General features: G+C 42.9%; 1 protein-coding gene across 1 annotated transcript; it reads left to right on the plus strand.

Annotated features, from left to right (window-relative positions):
• The first annotated feature begins 15,941 nt into the window (after nucleotides 1–15,941).
• Nucleotides 15,942–22,718, plus strand: LOC133617391 (uncharacterized). The gene is made up of 4 exons (XM_061977330.1): nucleotides 15,942–16,946; nucleotides 17,021–17,356; nucleotides 18,486–18,821; nucleotides 22,569–22,718. The coding sequence occupies exons 1-4, from the start codon at nucleotides 16,907–16,909 to the stop codon at nucleotides 22,649–22,651; spliced, it is 795 nt and encodes a 264-aa protein (XP_061833314.1). The 5' UTR covers nucleotides 15,942–16,906; the 3' UTR covers nucleotides 22,652–22,718.
• The last annotated feature ends 768 nt before the right edge of the window (nucleotides 22,719–23,486 follow it).

Here is a 23,486-nt window from a genome sequence, read left to right on the forward strand (position 1 = left end):
AGGGGTCGGTCTGTGAGGAAGTCAAGCAGCCAGTTGCATGGTGGGGTACTGAATCCAAGGGGGGCCAGTTTGCTCACTAGGTTCGCGGGATTCTGAAGTTCAGAAACAACATCCGCACGTGTGTGTCCTTTCTTTCCAGATGTTCTAAGCTCAGGTGGAGTGCAGAAATGAACTACAGGGAGAAAGAGACAGCGCCTGACCTAAATAGGAGACTGATTGGCAACCGGTTGCAGCTGTGTCCCGGTTGCCAATCAGGCAGCAGGGTAGACGCCTGTGCACGGCACGAGGAAGTGAATGTACCAAAAAAAATGGAGGGCGGTGGGAGAACGTTGGTGGCGGGTCGCAAAACTGCGGCCTTAATGCTTGGCCGGCATGTCGGCCACGTGACCTTGAAGCCAGTGGAGTAGAGTCCGGTGCTGACAGTGAGTCCCCGCAAAAGTCCCAAGCACGGTGGACACGCGCAAAGGGGAAAGCAGCGGTGACGTCATGGGAGCTGTAGACCCAGTGTCCCTGAAGATACAGGGCACAATTCAGGTGATGGCGCAAAGCGTAAAGCCGCTGCAGCTGGCGAGGTGGACCTCTATAAGCCGGCCACCCCTGCGACTTACAAAAATGAGGACTATGGGCGCCAGGCGGGAGTCTCCGCAGCAGACGAGGATGACGGCAGGCAAGCGAGCGACTGTCCTGGAGATCTGGCAGGCTGCTGGGCTGGAAGTCTAGCAAATGGCGTTGTCTGACCCATTGCAGGAGAGGTTGGTCGGAAAACCCACTGAAGACGGAGGCGGGCAGCAGCGTTCCGTCGTCATCCCCCACCGCATAGCATCCCATAGCCCCAAAAATAATATTCTTTAATAATCCATCCATCCATCCATTTTCTACCGCATTCGGGCGAAGGTGGTGTACATTCTGGACATGTCACCACCTCATCGCAGGGCCAACACAGATAGACAGACAACATTCACACTCACATTCACACACTGGGGCCCATTTAGTCTGAAATGTAGCGTTCTCCAGGCAACCTCCAAGCCCAGACTCGTCCATCAGATTGCCAGATGGATAAGCGTGATTCATCACTCCAGAGACCGCGTCTCCACTGCTCTATAGTCCAGTGGCGACATGCTTTACACCACTGCATCCCACGCTTTGCATTGGACTTGGTGATGTATGGTTTAGATGCAGCTGCTCAGCCATAGAAAAGCATTCCATGAAGCTTTCTGCGCACTGTACGTGGGCTAATTGGAAGGTCACATGAAGTTTGGAGCTCTGTAACAACTGACTGTGCAGAAAGTCGGTGACCTCTTTGCACTATGCACTTCAGCATCTGTCAGTTTACGTGGCCTACCACTTGGTGGCTGAGTTGCTGTTGTTCCCAAACACTTCCATGTTCTTATAATAAAGCCGACAGTTGACTTTGGAATATGTAGGAGCGAGGAAATTTCACGACTGGATTTGTTGGACATGTGGCATCCTATGACAGTTCCATGCTGGAAATCACTGAGAACGGCACATTCTTTCACAAATGTTTGTAGAAACAGTCTCCATGCCAAAGTGCTTGATTTTATACACCTGTGGCGGGGCCAAGTGATTAGGACACCTGATTCTGATCATTTGGATGGGGGGCCAAATACTTTTGGCAATATAGTGAAGATCAGAGTTGGAATCGTTGTCCTGTGTGATGTCATTTGTGAATTCAGGGTGGATTTATTGTTTTCCTAACTGGGTAGTTTAAACATTTTGGCCGAAAGTGACACCTGTGACTCAAAAATGGACAGCTGTTGCCGCTCATGTCACTTGACATAATAGTGACCCTCAGACAAATATAAGGCTTTATTGTTATTTTTTATTTTATTTTATTTTTTTACACAACCCATTCCAAAAGGAAGGTTCAGCCTTTAAAATGATTCAGAAAATAATTAGTGGAGGATTACTGGTTACTGGTTGTGACCAGAGAAAATGAAATACATTAACTCTTTGTAACCCATATGGAAATATAGTGTCACTAATATATTCACCTATTATTCATTTCTGATCTATGGTGTGCCAAAGTCACTATTGTCACTTAAAAAATGTTAAAATTGATTTGTCAAAGTCATGTGGTCACTACAGGGTTAAATTAATTATGTATGCACGCAGCACATTATTCACATGTTGGCCAGTAGAGGTCGCATCCACCTTTGTCATTCCCGGCATTCCTTCACTGAACGTCACAGTGAAGGCACGAGTCATATCGTTGCGTTGCAAAGACAAAGTTTTATACGTTAAAATACTTGTCAATTTTCAAACCGAGTGTTGGAAAAGCAGCATAAGATAGCCTGGTCCCAGTGGGAGCTGGATTGCTGTGTTTTGTGCTGCTGAGAACTCCAGTAAGTGTTACTTTGTAAATGAGGCCTACAATATAACTGTTAGCTGTTAGCTTAGCATCCTGTTAGTGCTAAAGAGAGGAGTCTGATAACAAGACACAGAGTTAAGATGTACAAAACCAATTGGAGTAATATGATGTATTTAAATAATGCCTTGTGACATGTTAGCATGTTGCAGTTGGATAACTTTATTGTATTTTCGTTTTGTGTAAAAAATATGTATATTTAATGTTACTATGTTCAGCCTTATGCAGTGAGCAGAGAAGCTGCATTCATTCCAATGCTGCTAAAAGCACCCTTGTCATGCTGCTTAAAGGGGAACTGTTGACACATTTCATTTATTAAATTGATACAGTTAAAATGATAATCATTATAATACATGATGACCAAAATGTGATTTCAGTTAAATAATCACTTATTTTATTTTGTGATGGTTTAAAAAGTGATAATTCACAGTTCATAATTTAAAGATAAAAAGGTAAAAATCCTTAAATGGATGTAACTCATTTAATTTCATTCATTGGAGTCTTAAGAGGTGAAGCTACTATAGGTTTCATGATTTGATGCTGCTATTAAAGTCTTACAGACTTATATGGAGTACAGTGTGAACCGACCAGTATATGTCCATGACTAAATGGTTAAAATGAGTAACTGTGTTTAGTGATTTAAAATTGAAGTTAATATGGTACCATATGGAAGAGAACTAAGAGTAAAAAGAGTATTCTAACTGATTACATTCTGTACTGCTATGTGCAGATTGTTTTTTTTGTATGATCCTGAAGTCTGGTTCCAAGCTGGACTTGAGTTAAGATGGCGAGCCAGTCCCAGTGAGTGAGAGTCTGCGGAGAGGGAGCGTTTGGATGTGGTGTGGCCAGCTGCATCGGTCTCCACACTCTGCAGTGATCTATAACTGAACTGATACACCATCAGAGTCGCAAGTATCGAACCGAATCAGTATGGAATAACGGATTACAATAGAACTAAGGATTCCCAACCAAGGAATATAGACAGTGTTCAATTCAATACTACCCGGGTAGATTGTATTTTTTGAAAGGACAATTTAAAAAGGACATTTCTTCTATTTTGCTACTTTTGAATTTTGCAACAGAGCTCTATTTCTATTTTATTTTTGGGGGGTATTTTCAATTTAAAAAGCACACTGTTCATGTGTTATCGTTTATTATTGTGCAATAAATTTGCCAGCAGTTGTTCTGTGGTCCACTAAGTACGTAACGTCTCATTGCGAGTCTCTCAATTATACAGCCAAGCACCTAGCAATCTTAATTGTTGTACTAACCTGCTATCCTACAGTAGGGGTGCTACACACTTGGCGAGCCAGCCAGGAGCGCTGTGATTCCAAATTCATACTGTACGTACAATACAGAACAGCTCTGGCAACGTTTGTTCACAATTTTTGTAATACCTCTGACTTTACACTTGAAATATGGATGTCATTAAGTCTGAAAACATTAAGGTACCCAGTTCAGTACTGGTCAGTGGCATGTCTGGTACTGAAGTAGATGAGGAGGTATTTGACTTTTTGAATCAATATGGGTCCATTGAAAGAGTGGTTAAAATTCACAGTTCTGATGCTAAATTCCCAAATTCTGTTATTGTTGAGTTTAAATCTGGTGAAGGTGTTAGTGTTCTTGCACGTGATTTACCATATAACAGACCTTCTTCAGATGACAAAATTACACACTATGTGCAGCTCTTATCTAGTGTTTATGCTGCTAATGCAGGTTTGAACATAACCAAATTTTACCTGTGTGAGCTTGAAGGCATTGCAAAGTTGAGTGGCACAGACTTTGAAAAGGTCCTGCGAGAGGAGTTGGCCAGAATTCAAGAAAGCCGGCCAGCTCAACGAGATGAGGAGGTTGAGCACCAAACCCCCTCGTCTACTCCTCACAAGAGTGGAGTTGAACCAGTGTTTGTCCAAACCCCAACTCAGTCCACTCTAAATATGAATGCGGCCCCACTTAAACAAACCCTGCCTAGTGGTGCCAGATCACCCTTTCAGCTACCACTTAACCAAATGAAGACACCTGAGGTGCAGAGAATGGTCGTGGAGCATATAGTTAAGAGCAGTGACATGTCGTCAACACACCATGCCAGGTCTCTGAGGCCTTTCTCTGGGAAAACTCCCTGCCCCAGCCCGGAAGTCGATTATGACACTTGGCGTAGTAATGTCGAGTTCTACTTCAGCGATACCACAATCCCTGACAAACAAGTGGCCAGAAGGATTGTAGAAAGTCTCCTTCCTCCAGCTGTAAATGTAAAGCATCTTGGGCCCCAGTCGAGCCCACGTGACTATTTGCATGTTCTTGACTCAGCCTACGGTACTGTGGATGATGCTGATGAGCTATTTGCAGCATTCCTTACTACCGACGCAGAGCCGGGTGAAAAGGCTTCTGCTTATTTACATCGCCTCCAGTCAATACTGAGCAAAGTAGTCAAGAGGAATGGCATTCCTGCCAGCGACGCAGACCGGCAACTGCTGAAACAGTTCTGCAGGGGATGTTTCAACAATAGTTTAATCACACATCTTCAGCTGTCCCAACTGCAGAAGGATGCCCCACCCTCGTTCTCCGAGTTGTTGCTTTTAGTGAGGACGGAGGAAGACAAGCAGGCTGCCAGATCTCGTCGTATGAAGCAACATGTTGGATTTCACAAAGCTAAAGTGCAGTCTAATAATGTGAACGTGTACAACTCTGATACAGATGAGAGGGACATAGCAGCCGCTGCTGTAAAGGACAACTATAATGAGAGTACAAAGAAAATACAAAAACAACTTGCACAACTTCAAGCCCAGTTGGCAAACCTGAAAGCGTCCGTGGATGAATCTTCCACAAAGGCTATCTCCAAGGGAGCTAAGCCAAAGAAACCCAATGAAAGGGAGCCTAAGACAGAGGCTGTCCGAAGAGGCAAAAAGAAACCACGACCGTGGTATTGCTTTAACTGTGGCGAAGATGGACATATAACGCCAGCTTGTCCCAATGAGCCCAACCCGGAGGTTGTTGAGACTAAACGCCAACAACTCAAAGAGAAACAAAAGCTGTGGGACGAACAAAGCAAACAGGATTTTTAAATTATCTTCCTGTTGAGGAGCAAACAGGAACAAAGACTAACACCAGCTCCAAACAAAATGTTTCAAGTTATTCCCACAGAACAAAGCACCAATCTAAAATACCAAAAGGTTTAATTGGCAACAAATGCATCAGTGATGTGACTGTGTCAGGTGTAAAGTGTTACTGCCTTCTTGACACAGGGTCTCAGGTGACCACAATTTCAAACTCATTCTACACAGAGCACCTGTCAGAACAGCCTATCCAACCATTCAATCTTCTTGATGTGGAAGGTGCTAATGGTCAATCCGTCCCATATTTGGGCTATGTAGAAGTCTGTATTGGGTTGCCAAAGGAGTTTATTGACACTGCACCCGAAGTGAACACACTAGCATTAGTTGTCCCTGATCAACGCTCCAACATTGACCTGCCTGTTCTAATAGGGACCAACTTACTTGATGTAATATATGATGAAGAGTGCCAACACAACACTCAAAAGACCACTTCAACTGTTCATGGCTACAAACAAATCCTCAGTGCACTTGAATTCAGACAAAAGCTAAAGAGCACTGGGCAAATAGGTCTAATGACACTCAAAGGGAAACCGCAGCAAGTTATTCCTGCACATGATAAAGTCCTTGTGGAAGGCCAGGTCAATGTCAATCCTGCAAATACGGAGAAATTGGCAGTTCTGGAGCAGCCAAGAAAGTCTGTCTTACCTGGTGGCATTATCGTTGACTGTTGCCTCGTCACTTTGCCCCAGCAGCCTCAGCACAAGTTGGCTGTTTGGCTGAGAAACGAGACAGACCATGACATAACACTACCCACAAACAGTGTTGTCGCAGAACTACATGTTCCTGATAAGATTGTTGAAAAAAGTCCATTATCTGACAAAAATGCAGATACTGTGAACTGTTGTAGTGCAACCTTTTCTACAAATCAGTCCACAAACAACACCCTGACGTTTGACTTCGGCAATTCTCCTCTACCAGAGGAATGGAAAACCAGAGTCACAGAGAAACTAAATGGTTACTCTGATGTGTTTGCACATCATGACCTTGATTTTGGTCATGCCACCAAAGTCAAGCACCGTATAAAGCTCAAGGACGAGACACCTTTTAAACAGCGTTCAAGACCCATACATCCCAATGACTATGAGGCTGTGAGGAAACACCTTAAAACACTGCTAGAAGCTGGTGTGATAAGGGAGTCCGAGTCACCCTACTCGTCACCCATAGTTGTTGTAAAGAAAAAGAACGGTGATGTCCGACTTTGTGTCGATTACCGTAAGTTGAATACGCAAACCATAAAGGATGCTTATGCATTACCAAACCTCGAAGAAGCATTCTCCGCTCTCACCGGGTCACAGTGGTTTTCTGTGATGGACCTCAAGTCCGGATATTACCAAATTGGTATGGCAGAAAGTGACAAAGCCAAGACTGCTTTTGTCTGTCCCCTGGGGTTTTGGGAGTTCAACCGTATGCCCCAGGGGATAACCAATGCGCCGAGTACATTTCAGCGCTTAATGGAGAAATGTATGGGTGACATTAACCTGAAAGAGGTGCTTGTCTTTCTTGATGATCTCATTGTGTTCTCTGCCTCCCTGGAGGAACACGAGGCCAGGCTTCTGCATGTCCTCCAACGGCTAAGAGAATATGGTCTCAAGCTCTCTCCCGAGAAGTGCAGATTCTTTCAAACGTCTGTAAGTTATCTTGGACACATTGTCTCAAGAGATGGTGTCGAGACAGATCCTGAAAAAGTCATTGCACTGAAAACGTGGCCAAGGCCACAGACACTAAAAGAATTGAAGTCCTTTTTAGGCTTCGCCGGCTATTATCGCTGCTTTGTCAAGGACTATTCTAAAATAGTAAAGCCACTAAACAGTCTCACTTCTGGCTATCCACCTCTCAGAAAAGGCCAGAAGATGACGACATGTAAAGGGAAATATTTAAATCCAAAAGAGCCGTTCGCAGAACGATGGACACCTGCTTGTCAGGACGCTTTTGAATGCATCATAGAGAAGCTCACATCTTCTCCCATCCTGGGGTTTGCAGATGCAAAGCTCCCCTATACACTGCATACGGATGCCAGTACTACTGGTTTAGGAGCTGCTTTATACCAAGAGCAGGATGGCCAATCAAGGGTCATCGCCTATGCCAGTAGAGGCCTTTCATCTAGTGAGGCAAGATATCCAGCACACAAGCTGGAGTTTCTAGCTTTAAAATGGGCAATCCTAGAGAAGTTCCAGGACTATCTCTATGGTAACAACTTCACTGTGGTAACGGATAACAATCCGTTAACTTACATACTCACCTCAGCTAAGCTAGATTCTGCCAGTTATCGCTGGCTAGCAGCCCTTTCTACGTTCAATTTCAACATCAAGTACAGGGCTGGAAAGAGCAATCAAGACGCCGATGGTCTCTCCAGGCGACCGCATGGAATGCTGGTTGATGATGACGCTTCACTGGAAGAAAGAGAGAGAATAAAGCGATTCACCTCACATCATCTATCATCGTCACCTGACCATCTAAACTTACCTGAAGATGTAGTTAAAGCCCTATGTCACCGACACATGATAAGAGAAACCGACAACTTACCTTCCATCACGTTGGTTGAATCTCTAGCTCTCAACGCCGACGCTATTCCAGACATCTACAGTGATGAAGAATTATTAGGTCATGTGACGGTACCCATCTTCAATGAGGATGACCTCCGAGAAAGACAGGAAGCTGACCCTGTCATCAAGCATGTTATTCATCTGTTGGAATCTGGAGGCCCAGTACCTCGGAACATCAGTCCTAATTCTCCTGAACTCAAACTGATGCTCAAGGAGTGGAAGCGCCTTGAGATGAGAGATGGTCTCCTGTACAGGAAGCGGAAATGTGAAGAGGAAACAATCTATCAACTCATTCTTCCAGAGTCCCTCAGAGTCACTGTACTCAAATGTCTCCATGATGACATGGGACACATGGGCATAGACCGTACCATTGACTTAGTAAGGTCAAGATTCTACTGGCCACGAATGGCTGCGGATGTTGAGCACAAGGTCAAAACCTATGGCCGGTGTGTTCGGAGGAAGACTCCGCCTGAGAAAGCTGCACCGCTGGTCAGTATCCAGACAAGTAGGCCAATGCAATTAGTCTGCATGGACTACCTATCACTGGAGCCTGATTCCCACAATACCAAGGACATTCTGGTCATCACAGACCACTTTACAAAATACGCGGTAGCCATACCCACAAAAGACCAAAAAGCTACGACTGTTGCGAAGTGTCTGTGGGACCAGTTCCTGGTTCACTACGGCTTTCCTGAACGCCTGCACAGTGATCAGGGAAGAGATTTTGAATCCCACACTATTAAAGAACTGTGTGCCATAGCCGGTATCAAGAAAGTGAGAACCAGTCCTTATCACCCGAGGGGAAACCCGGTTGAGCGGTTCAACCGCACCCTTCTTGGTATGTTGGGTACTCTGAAAGAAAAAGAAAAGAGTCACTGGCGTGATTTTGTTAAACCACTCACACATGCCTACAACTGTACCAGAAGTGAGGTCACCGGGTTCAGTCCCTATGAGTTAATGTTTGGGAGACAACCCAGGCTTCCAGTTGATATTGCCTTCAACCTACCCGTCAGGGAAGGAACACCAGTATCTCACTCCCAATATGTGCGAAATCTCAAGTCTCGACTCGAGGAGAGTTATCAAACAGCCATTGAAAACTCCCAGAAAGTTGCTGAGAGGAATAAGCAGCAGTGGAATAAACGAGTCAGAGAGTCCACACTTGAAGTGGGAGATAGAGTACTGGTGAGAAATGTCCGTCTGAGAAACAAACACAAACTCGCTGACAAGTGGGAGTCCGCTGTGTACAGTGTCTTACAACAGATGGGAGACTTACCTGTTTACAAGGTCCAGCCAGTGGATGAAGATGGTCCAGTTCGCACTTTACACAGGGATCTTCTGCTGCCGTGCGGGCAATTGGTTGAAGTCGAGGATGAGGAATCCAATCAGTCAAGGCCGATTCGTCGTCCCAGGACAAGACAAAGTTCTCCTCAGGTCCAAGAAGAGGAAAGTTCTGAGTCTGAGGAGGAGTACACAGTCCTTCCCGAGGAAACCTCAGCTCTCACTGAGAAGAGGTTTACAAAGGTCTATGACATCCCTAAACAGCTGGTTGTAGCTGACAACCCTCCCACAGAAAAGGAAGTGGGCGAGACACTACAAACCCAGTCACAAGTGGAGTCCTCTACTGGTAATGAGCCTGCGTTGCCAGTTGAAAAAGAAAAGGAATTTCCTGAAGTGGTTGGAGATCACCAGTTGGAGAGTAATGAAAATGGAGAACCCGGAAATGACACTGAAATTCCAGTAGCTCAAGATACTCAAGCCGAGGGAACCGACTTACCTAATGACTGTGGGGAAGGCAATATGGTACGCCGATCTATAAGGTCACGGCGGCCACCAGACCGATTGAACTACCCACAGTTGGGTAAACCCCTCATCTCTTTTGCTCAAAGTCTTTTAGACAGTTTCAATCACGCACTCATTTCCTTAGGTGACTACGACAGTCATGAGGTTATAGCAATTTGAGTCAAGATGTTATAGCATATGAAGGGACTCATGCTGACTTAAGGGGGGAGTGTGTAACCCATATGGAAATATAGTGTCACTAATATATTCACCTATTATTAATTTCTGATCTATGGTGTGCCAAAGTCACTATTGTCACTTAAAAAATGTTAAAATTGATTTGTCAAAGTCATGTGGTCACTACAGGGTTAAATTAATTATGTGGGGACGGCGTGGCGAAGTTGGGAGAGTGGCCGTGCCAGCAATATGAGGGTTACTGGTTCAATCCCCACCTTCTACCATCCTTGTCACGTCCGTTGTGTCCTTGAGCAAGACACTTCACCCTTGCTCCTGATGGGCCTGGTTAGCGCCGTGCATGGCAGCTCCCGCCATCAGTGTGTGTTTGTGTGTGTGAATGGGTGAATATGGAAATAGTGTCAAAGCGCTTTGAGTTCCTTAAAAAAAAGGTAGAAAAGCGCTATACAAGTACAACCCATGTATGCACGCAGCACATTATTCACATGTTGGCCAGTAGAGGTCGCATGCACCTTTGTCATTCCCGGCATTCCTTCACTGAACGTCACAGTGAAGACACGAGTCATATCGTTGCGTTGCAAAGACAAAGTTTTATACGTTAAAATACTTGTCAATTTTCAAACCGAGTGTTGGAAAAGCAGCATAAGATAGCCTGGTCCCAGTGGGAGCTGGATTGCTGTGTTTTGTGCTGCTGAGAACTCCAGTAAGTGTTACTTTGTAAATGAGGCCTACAATATAACTGTTAGCTGTTAGCCTAGCATCCTGTTAGTGCTAAAGAGAGGAGTCTGATAACAAGACACAGAGTTAAGATGTACAAAACCAATTGGAGTAATATGATGTATTTAAATAATGCCTTGTGACATGTTAGCATGTTGCAGTTGGATAACTTTATTGTATTTTCGTTTTGTGTAAAAAATATGTATATTTAGTGTTACTGTGTTCAGCCTTATGCAGTGAGCAGAGAAGCTGCATTCATTCCAATGCTGCTAAAAGCACCCTTGTCATGCTGCTTAAAGGGGAACTGTTGACACATTTCATTTATTAAATTGATACAGTTAAAATGATAATCATTATAATACATGATGACCAAAATGTGATTTCAGTTAAATAATCACTTATTTTATTTTGTGATGGTTTAAAAAGTTATAATTCACAGTTCATAATTTAAAGATAAAAAGGTAAAAATCCTTAAATGGATGTAACTCATTTAATTTCATTCATTGGAGTCTTAAGAGGTGAAGCTACTATAGGTTTCATGATTTGATGCTGCTATTAAAGTCTTACAGACTTATATGGAGTACAGTGTGAACCGACCAGTATATGTCCATGACTAAATGGTTAAAATGAGTAACTGTGTTTAGTGATTTAAAATTGAAGTTAATATGGTACCATATGGAAGAGAACTACGAGTAAAAAGAGTATTCTAACTGATTACATTCTGTACTGTTATGTGCAGATTGGTTTTTTTGTATGATCCTGAAGTCTGGTTCCAAGCTGGACTTGAGTTAAGATGGCGAGCCAGTCCCAGTGAGTGAGAGTCTGCGGAGAGGGAGCGTTTGGATGTGGTGTGGCCAGCTGCATCGGTCTCCACACTCTGCAGTGATCTATAACTGAACTGATACACCATCAGAGTCGCAAGTATCGAACCGAATCAGTATGGAATAACGGATTACAATAGAACTAAGGATTCCCAACCAAGGAATATAGACAGTGTTCAATTCAATACTACCCGGGTAGATTGTATTTTTTGAAAGGACAATTTAAAAAGGACATTTCTTCTATTTTGCTACTTTTGAATTTTGCAACAGAGCTCTATTTCTATTTTATTTTGGGGGGGTATTTTCAATTTAAAAAGCACACTGTTCATGTGTTATCGTTTATTATTGTGCAATAAATTTGCCAGCAGTTGTTCTGTGGTCCACTAAGTACGTAACGTCTCATTGCGAGTCTCTCAATTATACAGCCAAGAACCTAGCAATCTTAATTGTTGTACTAACCTGCTATCCTACAGTAGGGGTGCTACAACTTGTTTTAGCAAAATCCAGCACATGTGCTACATAGTTTTTTTGATTTGTAAAAATCTGCAGAGACAAAAAAAAAAGTTGACTTTACCACAGAAATACTGCACAGTCAACAAAAGTAGATAAAAAAAAAACCCTGTGAGAAAATGATACAAAGGGACTGGAAAGTTTGGTTGGATATATTTCCACTGAGGTAGAGGGGGCACATGACGACCAATGAGACAGCAGCAAAATAGTTCCCTCCCATTTGGTATGATGTGTTTCACGTCAATAATCTTAAGATGCTGTCTAGATGGTCTGATGTTCACTTGGTCAAACGAGAGGAGAAAATGTGGATCGTGCTTCATCTGCTGCTCCTGCTCCAAAGTGGAGGCAAGTCCATGCTCAGTTCCAATGGAGACATGTTCATACTGTACATGACTCTTATTAATATGTCTTCTTTTTCTCTTCAGCATGTACAGGTGCTTACAACTTTTCCAGTGAGACTCTTGGACCTGGACAAAGTATCTCTCTGACATGTCCCCGCGGTACAACTAAGAATGTTGAACACTTAATTTGGATCCGACTTGTTTCTGGAACCTATCCTGAAATTTTAGCTAAAATGGCATCTTACCAATCAGGACCTGTTGAACGTGGAACATCAAATACTGGACATCGCATCACACCCAAAAAAGAACAAGAAACATTTGTTCTGCAAATTAGTCAAGCAGAGAAAAGTGATACGGCGATCTACTACTGTTTAAAAGTGGAATTAGATCAACTCTCGTTTTTGAAAGTAACATTCCTTCAGGTCACAGGTAAATATGACAACAAATAATTAGAAAACAGTTTAAATGAACAATTTTACATATTTTAATTGTAACATAACATCTGTTTATAGATAACAATGTTACTTGACTACTCTTCCAATAATTCAACCTTCAAATGAACAAATATTTTATTGTGATGAATATGTTTTTACATGCACTACAAGAAATGTAACCTCTGCATTAACACATCAGTATTTTTTACCTTCAAGATTTCAACAGAAGTGAATGTCGATCTGTGGAATCAAAGTCACAGAGTGCTGAAAGACTTCAATTTGTCTTGCACTCTTCCCAGAACCAGAACCCTCCGTGTCTGTTGTCTCTGAAGTCCAACCAGGACCGCCTGTGAAGTTGCAGTGCTCAGTCCTCTCCCACTCTGGGAATGAAACCTGTCAGGATGGACACAAAGTGTCCTGGTTCAGAACTGGACCAGAAAGTGTCCATCCCAGCTTTGTTTACACTCATGATGAATGCAAGAAGATCAAAGATAAGTCCACACAGAAATGTGTCCACACTTTCTCAAAGAACGTCAACTCCTCTGATGCTGGAACTTACTTGTGTGCTGTGGTCACATGTGGGAGGATTTTCTTGGCAAATCCAAAAAAAGTCAAAACTAAAGGTAAAGATCTTAATTGATAGATTCGACAATAGTGTTTTTTCATAAGTGTTTTTTATCATAACTATCCAGATTCTAGCAGCTCTGATTCATACAAGTTCGTTTTAATCGTCTTGAGTGCTGCTTTGGCTTTAAGTTTCATCATGTCAGCCTTCCTCATCAACAAGATCAGGACAAAAAACTGTTTTTGCTGCAAAGGTAAGAAAAAAACACATCATTAGGTTGCTCTTTGATGATTTATTTTCAATGTTTTTTAGCTGGTCCACAAACACTCGATGAAACATTCAGTCGCGTCCAGCAGGTAAGAAAAAGTCTGTAGAAAAGTTCTGCGTCTTTGTTTCGTTTTCTTTTTTTTGTCATGTCTTACATGATTTGTTTCCTCAGAGAGACGAGGACTCTTTGGTTTATTCCATGCCGACCATTGTTACCAAGAAAACTGGCAGAGCGAGGCAGACAAATACGAGGGCAGCAGAGGAATTCAGCACGTACGCTGACGTGCGTCTTCAAAAGTAAATCCTCCTGTTCTGATTTACCAAAGTATTATTTTAAGAGTTGTATTGACTTTCTGTAAGACTTAGCACAGTGTGCTGAGAGATGCAAGACCTGTTGATGAAGATAATCCAAAATTAACTATATTTTCAGGTTATAGGCTGCTAATTTGTTTTCACGATTTCAACTGCGCTTTATACAATGCTGCGGCTACTAATAGATATTTAAGGGTTCACAAACTAAATTTGCTCTTTAGCGCCGCCCTCGTGGCTCTCTGTAGCTTTTTAAAAAATTTATGAAAATGGAAAAGATAGTGGAAAAAATATAATTTTTGTTTTAATATTGTTTTTGTAAGAGAGCAAACATGACACACACCTTCTTAATTGTCAGAAATCCCACTGTTTATATTAAACATGCTTCACTGATGAGAGGATTTGGCGAGCACCGTTTTGTCCTACTAATTTGGGCGGTCCTTCAACGCACCGTAGTTTGTTTACATGTGGCTGCCACTTCTTTTCGGCTCATTTTGAGAAAGAAAAAAAGAAATCAGTCTAAGCCTGGGCTGTTTAAATTTTAAAAATGTTTTTAATTTTTTAATTTATTTATTCTATTTTATTTTTTTAAACAAAAAATAAATACAAATATTAAAAAAAAAAAAAAATTCAGTCCAAGCCTGGGCAGCGGGCAGCACAGTGGTACAGGGGTTAGTGCATGTGCCTGACAATACGAAGGTCCTGAGTAGTTTGGGTTCAATCCCGGGCTCGGGATCTTTCTGTATGGAGTTTGCATGTTCTCCCCGTCACTGCGTGGGTTCTCTCCGGGTACTCGGGCGTCCTCCCACTGCCAAAAACATGCATCTGGGGATAGGTTGATTGGCAACACTAAATTGGCCCTAGTGTGTGAATGTGAGTGTGAATGTTGTCTGTTTATCTGTGTTGGCCCTGTGATGAGGTGGGGACTTGTCCAGGGTGTACCCCGCCTTCCACCCGAATGCAGCTGAGATAGGCTCCAGCACCCCCCGCGACCCCAAAATGGACAAGCGATAGAAAATGGATGGATGGAAGCCTGGGCCACTGGAGAGGGGGTCCAGACTGAGGCCAAGGGAAAAAAAACTCATAGCCATAGCACACATAAACATGTGTTTAAGAGGGTAACATCGAAGAACACAAAGGACATTAAAGACAATAGAAGAGCAGAGCTGAGGCAACCAACCACTTCTACACACAGCCACAAAAGTTGGTTTGCTGTGGTGGCCTCTGCGGTGTTCTATGCCATCGGCTGCTGGGGTTGGGGGAGCATGGCCAGAGACAGGAGCAGACCCAACAAAGCAACCAAGAGAGCCGACTTCACCCTCGACCGCCCACCAATATAATAATAATAATAATTATACATTTTATTTATAAGGCGCCTTTCTGGGCACTCAAGGACAAAATCAAAACAATAAAATCAAATTGGATAAAAACAACAACAACAACAAAGATAGAGAAGAAAATATGATTACAATGAATAAGCAGTCAGGAATAGGTGTATTTTGAGTCTTGATTTGAAGAGGGATATTGAGTCTAAGTTACGAAGGTCTGGTGGTAAAGAGTTCCAAAGATGTGGGGCAGAGCGGTTGACAGCTCTGGCACCCATGGTGGACAGTTTAAATAAAGGGACAGTGAGATGATGGATGAAGAGGATCTTAGGGAACGTGAGGGCGTGGCGACATGGATCAGGTCAGAGAGATATGATGGAGAGAGGTTATGGATGGCTTTGAAAGTGAGGAGAATTATTTTAAAGTGGATACGATGTTTGATGGGTAGCCAGTGGAGTTGCTGCAGAACAGGGGTGATGTACTGGATTGAAGGGGTTCTGGTGATTATCCGCGCTGCAGAGTTCTGGAGTCCTTTGCAGCACTAACTTTTCTGGGACGCTACAAGGTGTATGGGGGTGGGGGGTGTCTGGGCAGGGTTTGGTGGTAGCGGGGGTGTATTTTGTAGCGTCCCGGAAGAGTTAGTACTGCAAAGGGTTCTGGGTATTTGTTTGTTCTGTTGTGTTTATGTTGTGTCACGGTGCGGATGTTCACAGTGTGGCGTATATTTCTAACAGTGTTAAAGTTGTTTATACGGCCACCCTCAGTGTAACGTTTATCGCTGTTGATCAAGTGTGCGTTTGCATTCACGTGTGTGTGCGTACAGAAGCCGCACATATCTTGTGACTGGGCCGGCACGTTTTTAGAATGGATGAAAAGCGGACGTGACGACAGCACGTAGAGGACGTTAAAGGCAATGCCTTTAAGGCACGCCCCCAAGACTGTGGTCCGGGTAGACTACGAGATATAATGACTGATGAACACCTTTGTTCGATAATGAAGGTTGCCTCAGCTCAAAGCCTGAGCCCCGACATTAATGAACTAGTATCCAAGAAAAGATGGCAGGTATCTGGCTTGGGCACATCAGATTAGATCAGTGTGTTGCAAACTGAGCGCATTGTTATTTTATTTTCAAATTTATTAGCCTGTGGAAAAAGTTAATGTTGATATTTACCTCAGAAGGCTGCAAATAGAAAAGAGGCATTCCATTTTTATTTAAATTGTATTTGATATGCCATTGATATTTTTTAATTATTATTATTGTTATTATTTGAAACTGGATTTTGCATGTCACTATAAAGTTATATAAGCCTTGCTTGTTCAATATTCAATGCAAAACTTGTTTGGGTCGCTGTTAAAAGGTTAATTTGTTCAACCTTGGCCCGCGGCTTTGTTCAGTTTTAAATTTTGGCCCACTCTGTATTTGAGTTTGACACCCCTGTTTTAGACTCACAAGTGAGCGTCTAGTCACATACGCTTGGTAAAAATGGGTCAGTAGTTTGAAAAAAAAATGCAGCGGAAATACATTTTTCGCATTTCAGCCTAACACCATTGTTTCTGACTTGCAAACCTCCTCGAGACTTAGTGGAAAGACGATCACAACGATGGCGGAGCTGACTGCACTTGTGCTTCTCGGTGCTTTGGGTGAGTTTAGGCACCTCCGTTTTGTATTTTCCACTTTTTCTGCATATTTACTCTTCTTCTGTCTTTTTCTTCAGTTCTGAGTCAATCCTACGTTCCGATAACACTGAGCCTGGTGGAAGTTGGCGTTAACGTCACTTTGGCATGCCCGCGCTACGACGATAGAGGTGACATATTTTACTGGTACAAGATGAAATTCGGCTCAATGGTCCAAACCATTGTGGAGGGGTATTTCGGGGAAATGTCCCTTCGAGGACCGTTCAAGGACGGAAGATTTGTGAGCGCGCGTACGGATGACATGTACGTTTTAAACATCACAAACGTACGCAAAGACGATGAAGCGATGTACACCTGCCAAGCTGGGAGCTCATACAACATGGTGTTCACCGGTGGCACGCATCTGGTGGTGAAAGGTGAATATACAGTACAATATATACTTGTAAAGAACATATTGTCATGGCTGTCTTGAGTTTTCCAATCATTTCTACAACTCTTATTTGTTTGTGATAGAGTGATTGGAGCACATATTTGTTGGGGGGGAGGAGTATATTTATAGCTAGAATTCCCTGAAATTAAAGTATTTCTTTAATATATATATATATATATATATATAGTACAGTACAGTACAGAGTAATGGAAACACAGTTGTTCTACTAACTGTACTGTACTTGCTGTTTACTTAAAAAAAATAACACTTACCTTTCACTATTTGAGTAGCCTTTGTTCTACCATTTGAGTACTGGCGAGCGATCTCTGAATCCGGGATCACATCCTTCACGGATTTGTTGAAAACATCCGCAAATGAGAACGGGATGTTGCTTGCAAGGTGGCCCATAATACTGCGTTGCCGCCGCCTTGTGCTTTTCTGACCGTTCATGAGTGACTATATCCATTCGGCCACCGTGTTATGGGTTATAGATAAACCTATGGATAACTGAGACATGTATAATAGTCTCCTTTTCAGGTGAGAGGACGCTAAAGGCAGTCGCCCCCAATATTGTTGTCTGAGTGGAAATCGGGAGAAATTCGGGAGAATGGTTGTCCCGGGAGATTTTCGGGAGAGGCACTGAAATTCGGGTGTCTCCCGGAAAATTCGGGAGGGTTGGCAAGTATGGCTCCAATCACTCTACCACAAAAAATAAGAGTTGTAGAAATGATTGGAAACTCAAGACAGCTATGACATTATGTTCTTTACAAGTGTTTGGGCGGTATAGCTCGGTTGGTAGAGCGGCCGTGCCAGCAACTTGAGGGTTGCCGGTTCGATCTCCGCTTCCGCCATCCTCGTCACTGCCGTTGTGTCCTTGGGCAAGACACTTTACCCACCTGCTCCCAGTGCCACCCACACTGGTTTAAATGTAACTTAGATATTGGGTTTCACTATGTAAAGCGCTTTGAGTCACTTGAGAAAAAGCGCTATATAAATGTAATTCACTTCACTTCACTTCACTTATGTAAACTTTTGTCTACGACTGTATGTGGACTGTTTATCGATAAAAGGGCTTCTGAATCAAACATGTTAATGCCTCTTTGTGACTCACACAGACCCCAGACGCAAGTCCTTCCAGGTGAGACAAATTCCGCAAAGCAAGTCGGTCAAAGGGGGCGAGTCTGTGACCATCCAGTGTTCCGTCCTCGCTGAGAGCAAAGAATATTTCCGCCAATGTCCGAACCAAAGCAGCGTCTACTGGTTGAAGTCAGGATCGGGAGAGTCTGATCCACACATCATTTACTCCGACAGTGATGATGAACAAAACCCAAGAAGCTGCGTCTATCACCTCTCTCTGACTGTACTCAACTCCTCTGACACCGGAACATACTACTGTGCCGTAGTCACGTGTGGACAGATCCTGTTCGGACAAGGAACTCATGTGGACACACGTATGTATTAAACATTTACTCATGTTATTTATTTTAATCAATTGTTGGCCTTTTTTGAAGGTTAATACATAGGTTTAGACCAGTGATTCTCAAACTGATCAGTCATACTGAATCATTGTGGTATTATCGTGTCAGTTTGTATGTACGTTTATGACGATTTACGAAGCTATGCGCTTGCCCCCGTGGAAAATGTGGTCTTCCTTCAGCCAAAACACCCGCTTTGGTCCAGTGGCGCCGCCAAAATCAAGCAAAACTGAAAGTTCTTAAGTGGGGCCTTTAACATTTCAATGTAATAACATTTTGATGTAGATTTAACAGTTAGATTTCATATTTATATTTAATGTTTGGATTTATCATTGAGATCTGGATTTTATCATTTAGATTTCACCTCGAGATTTAACATTTAGATTAGCATTTGCATTTAACATTTATTCATGTTTATATTTATATTAAACACTTATATTTATTGTGGTCCGTGTACCTTCCGTTCATTCTATTTCCAATTCTTAAATGCAAATCAAAAAACAAATTTCGGGCCATTTTTTGTACTTTCATTTCTGAAAAAAAAGTTGGACAACTATTTAATGACACTTTTTTAAAACGATAATAGGACTCCTGCTGAACAAAGATGTTGCTAAAAACATGCTAAACGCAAAGGAAAAGCTAAAATACCGCTTCCAGTTCAATTTGTCATCACACAGATAACCACACATGTTTGCATTTTGGATGAACTTTTTTTTTTTAACGATTTTTCTGCTTATCTTGAAAAATTCAAATCCATAGAAAGAAAACAGCACAAAATCCCATTTTATGGAAATATTTGATTTTTTTTTTTGTTTTAAAATCTGCCATATATAATAAAAATCGGAAAACGGCCCTAATTTTATTTTTTGATTTGCGTTTCAGAATTGGAACTAGAATGACCGGAATGGACACAGACCTATTGCTTGGTTTGAACATTTATTTGTATAGTTAACATTTCTATTTAACACTTAGATTTCACTTTTGGATTTAACCTTTATAATAAAATTCAAGACTTACATTTAACATTTGGATTAACTGTTTGGATTTACCTTTTCGACATTTTTAAACAACCTGTTGCAAAGATGAAAAGAGAAGGCCTTGTTTGATTGGTTGCTTAAAAAACAAAACTGTATAAATGAAAGTACTACTGGTATAAAAGAAAGTGTATACTACAAATTATGTATTTTATCAATTGTTTTATGTATTTGTGGAATGCAAAAGGTAAGTCTGTGACAGTGAGTGTCTTACCACGGTCAAGTTGAAAAACGTATTCGGGTGTTACCATTTAGTGGTCAATTGTACGGAATATGTACTTCACTGTGCAATCTACTAATAAATCAATCAATCAATACAGCAGCATCCTTTGCCACTAAATCTTGGAATTTTAACATTTTTAATATTGCGAATCGGTGTATTTGTTTCGAAAGTGTTTGTCTTCATTTTAACATCAACTTGGAGATGGAAATCAACCAATGGCTATAATCTCACATATTTACGTGTCACACGTTCATTCAAATGTACTGTCCCTTTTAAAAAAAACTAAATCTCAGAAATCAGAGGATCAGCACCTTCAAATCTGAGGCCATGGTTCTCAGCAGGAAACCGATGGTTTGTACAGTCCAGGTAGAGAACGAGACTCTGTCCCAGGTGGAGGAGTTTAAGTATCTCGGGGTCTTGTTCACGAGTGAGGGAAAGATGGAGAAGGAAATCAGCTGGCGAATCGGAGCAGCTGGGGCAGTATTGCAGTCTCTCTGCCGCACTGTGAGAGCTGAGCCAGAAGGCAAAGCTCTCGGTCTACCGAGCTATCTACATTCCTACTATCACCTATGGTCATAAAGTGTGGCTCATGACCGAAAGAATAAGATCGAGGATACAAGCGGCCAAAATTAGTTTCCTCAGAAGGGTGGCGCATCTCCCTTAGAGATAGGGTGAGAAGTTCAGTCACCCGAGAGAGACTCGGAGTAGAGCCGCTGCTCCTTCGCTTGGAAAAGAACCAGCTTCGTTGGTTCGGGCATCTCGTGCGGATGCCTCACGAGCGTCTCCCTAGGGAGGTCCTCGTTGCACGTCCCACTGGGAGGAGACCCAGCGGCAGGCCAAAGACCAGATGGGGGGATTACATCTCCTCTCTGGCCCGGTAACGCTTCGGGATTCCCCAGGAGGAAGTTGCTAATGTTGCTCTGGAGAGGGAAGTCTGTTGTCCCCACGACCCAATTCCGGATAAGCCATACTTGCCAACCCTCCCGAATTTTCCGGGAGACTCACGAATTTCAGTGCCTCTCCCGAAAATCTCCCGGGACAACCATTCTCCTGAATTTCTCCTGATTTCCAGTCGGACTTAAGGCACGCCCCCTCCAGGTCCATGCGGACCTGAGTGAGGACAGCCTGTCGTCACGCCCGCGTCCACGTCCACAGAACACTATACCGTAGAGCGTTCTGTGGTTACTTTTTGGTTGGCCAACGGTTTACGTTGTATTGCGCACCCTGACGGCAAGTGTGGGAGTCGGTTCTGAAGTATGAAGTAAAGAGACGTAACTTCATCACCTCGCCTGGTAATTGACTCCAACCCAGAATAATACACTGCCCATACCTATGCTCCTTCAAAGGCTGTGCTACTGGCTACAGAGCATTGCACTTTCAAATACAACAATGAGTAGAGAGGAGTGTTATGTGTGTGTATATGTGTAAATAAATAAACACTGAAATTCAAGTATTTATTTTAATTATACATATATATATATATATATATATAGCTAGAATTCACTGAAAGCCAAGTATTTATTTAATTCATATATATATATATATATATATATTGAATTTCAGTGAATTCTAGCTTTAAATATACTCCTCCCCCCTTAACCCCGCCCCCCGCCTCCCCCAAATCTTCCCAATTTGAAGGTCTCAAGGTTGGCAAGTATGGGATAAGCGGTTGAAGATAGATGGATAAATCTCAGAAATACAAAAAAAAACATTTACATACCTGAACAACACAAAAAAAATAGAGCATGTCAATATGTGGAGTAAAACAATGCAAGTATAACATAGCGTCCTCTGCAGTGGACATTTGTTTTTGGTCTTTTGTCAGACTCGCACTATTTGGGGTATGCAGTATGCAGTACACAAAGGTCCACCACACAGGACGTTGGTTCTCAGGTTGATGGTGGAGGTGTTGACAAAGCATGAGGAGGAAGTAGAACTAGATTACGATAGCTTTATTGTCATTGCACTTTAAAACAAAAATAAAACAAGCGACTCTGTTCTTTTCTCTCTCTATCAGAAGACGAGCATGTTAAACACAGGAAGTGAACAAACTAGCAGTAACTGCATGAGACAGCGAGAAGGGCTAGGCTTTATTAAGCTCTGCGTCTTCCTCCTACTTTACTCACATGTTCACTTCGTCCGACTTCAATTCGTCAACACCTGCACGATGTTCAAATTTCATTTGGTTTGAAGACGCAACAAAGAAGGGCAGAAAGTTGAACCCTTTCCTCTCGCTGTGTTCTTGCTACTTCCTGTTGCGGTCCGACTCGCTGCCGTCATCAAACTGCTTTGCTCTCTTGGTATTAATCTGAAGTTAGAATTTGGCTTTTGCAATAATAACTTCAGAGTGTGAATGGTTTTGTCCCGTGGACTCCAAGGGGCAAGCAAGGCGCGCTGAATCCAACTGGTTACTTTATTTTGTAACGTTGTATTGCAGTCCTAAGATGCACTCTTCTTGTGTTGCAGAACAAGACGTGAAAGCAGCTGCCGTTTTGCTGAGTGCTCTGCTGGCCTCCTTCGCTGTTGTGGTCACTGTTTTAGTTGCTTAACTTGGATTTTATTTTTACCAACAGTAGTATTTTTTTAAATAATTTCATACACATCATTTTGTAAAGGAACGGTAGGTATGTTTGCTTTTTTTTTTTCCAAGGTGGCGCTGCTGTAGTGGCTGCTGGTGGCAGGAGCTCATCCTTTTGTGTTCCTGATGTTTCCCTCTTGTTTTCATGTGGGTTTTTTTTGCCTTTTGGTTCGGGACCCTTTGGGACTTTCGTGACTACTGCGGTGCTTTTTTGTGAACTTCTGGATCTGCCTCCCAGGGAGCCTTTTGGCCATAGAGACCAGCTGCTGGGTCTCTGCCACACCAGAGTCAGTTTGGAGAGACTGGAGGAGATGCGGATGAAGAGACAGGGCTGCGGAGCTGGGACGGACAAGCTTCACAGTGTCTTGGCTGAATGAGCAGGTATCGGACACCTCGGTCTCCTTGGACGTATCTTAGCTCATCCATGCGGACTGGACACTGGGACGGACAAGCTTCACAGTGTCTTGACTGAATGAGCAGGTATCGGACACCTCGGTCTCCTTGGACGTATCTTAGCTCATCAATGCGGACTGGACACTGGGACGGACAAGCTTCACAGTGTCTTGGCTGAATGAGCAGGTATCGGACACCTCGGTCTCCTTGGACGTATCTTTGCTCATCCATGCGGACTGGACACTGGCCAAGAGTTGGTGGGCAGCCGAGGGTGGAGTCGGCTCTCTTGGTTGCTTTGTTGGGTCTGCTCCTGTCTCTGGCCATGATCACCCCACCCCAGCAGACGATGGTGTGGAACACCGCAGAGGCCACCACAGTGTATATGTTTTTGTTGTTGTTGTTGTTGTTGTCCT

Source organism: Nerophis lumbriciformis, linkage group LG16, assembly GCF_033978685.3.
Source record: "Nerophis lumbriciformis linkage group LG16, RoL_Nlum_v2.1, whole genome shotgun sequence".
Classification (NCBI taxonomy): Eukaryota; Metazoa; Chordata; class Actinopteri; order Syngnathiformes; family Syngnathidae; genus Nerophis; species Nerophis lumbriciformis.

Bases quoted from the DNA above. Each gene is read 5' to 3' on its own strand.
- LOC133617391 (XM_061977330.1), top strand. From the start codon at position 16,907: ATGGCGGAGCTGACTGCACTTGTGCTTCTCGGTGCTTTGG. The intron at 16,947-17,020 runs GTGAGTTTAGGC...CTTTTTCTTCAG, and splicing joins TGTGCTTCTCGGTGCTTTGG to TTCTGAGTCAATCCTACGTT. The intron at 18,822-22,568 runs GTATGTATTAAA...CTTGTGTTGCAG, and splicing joins AGGAACTCATGTGGACACAC to AACAAGACGTGAAAGCAGCT.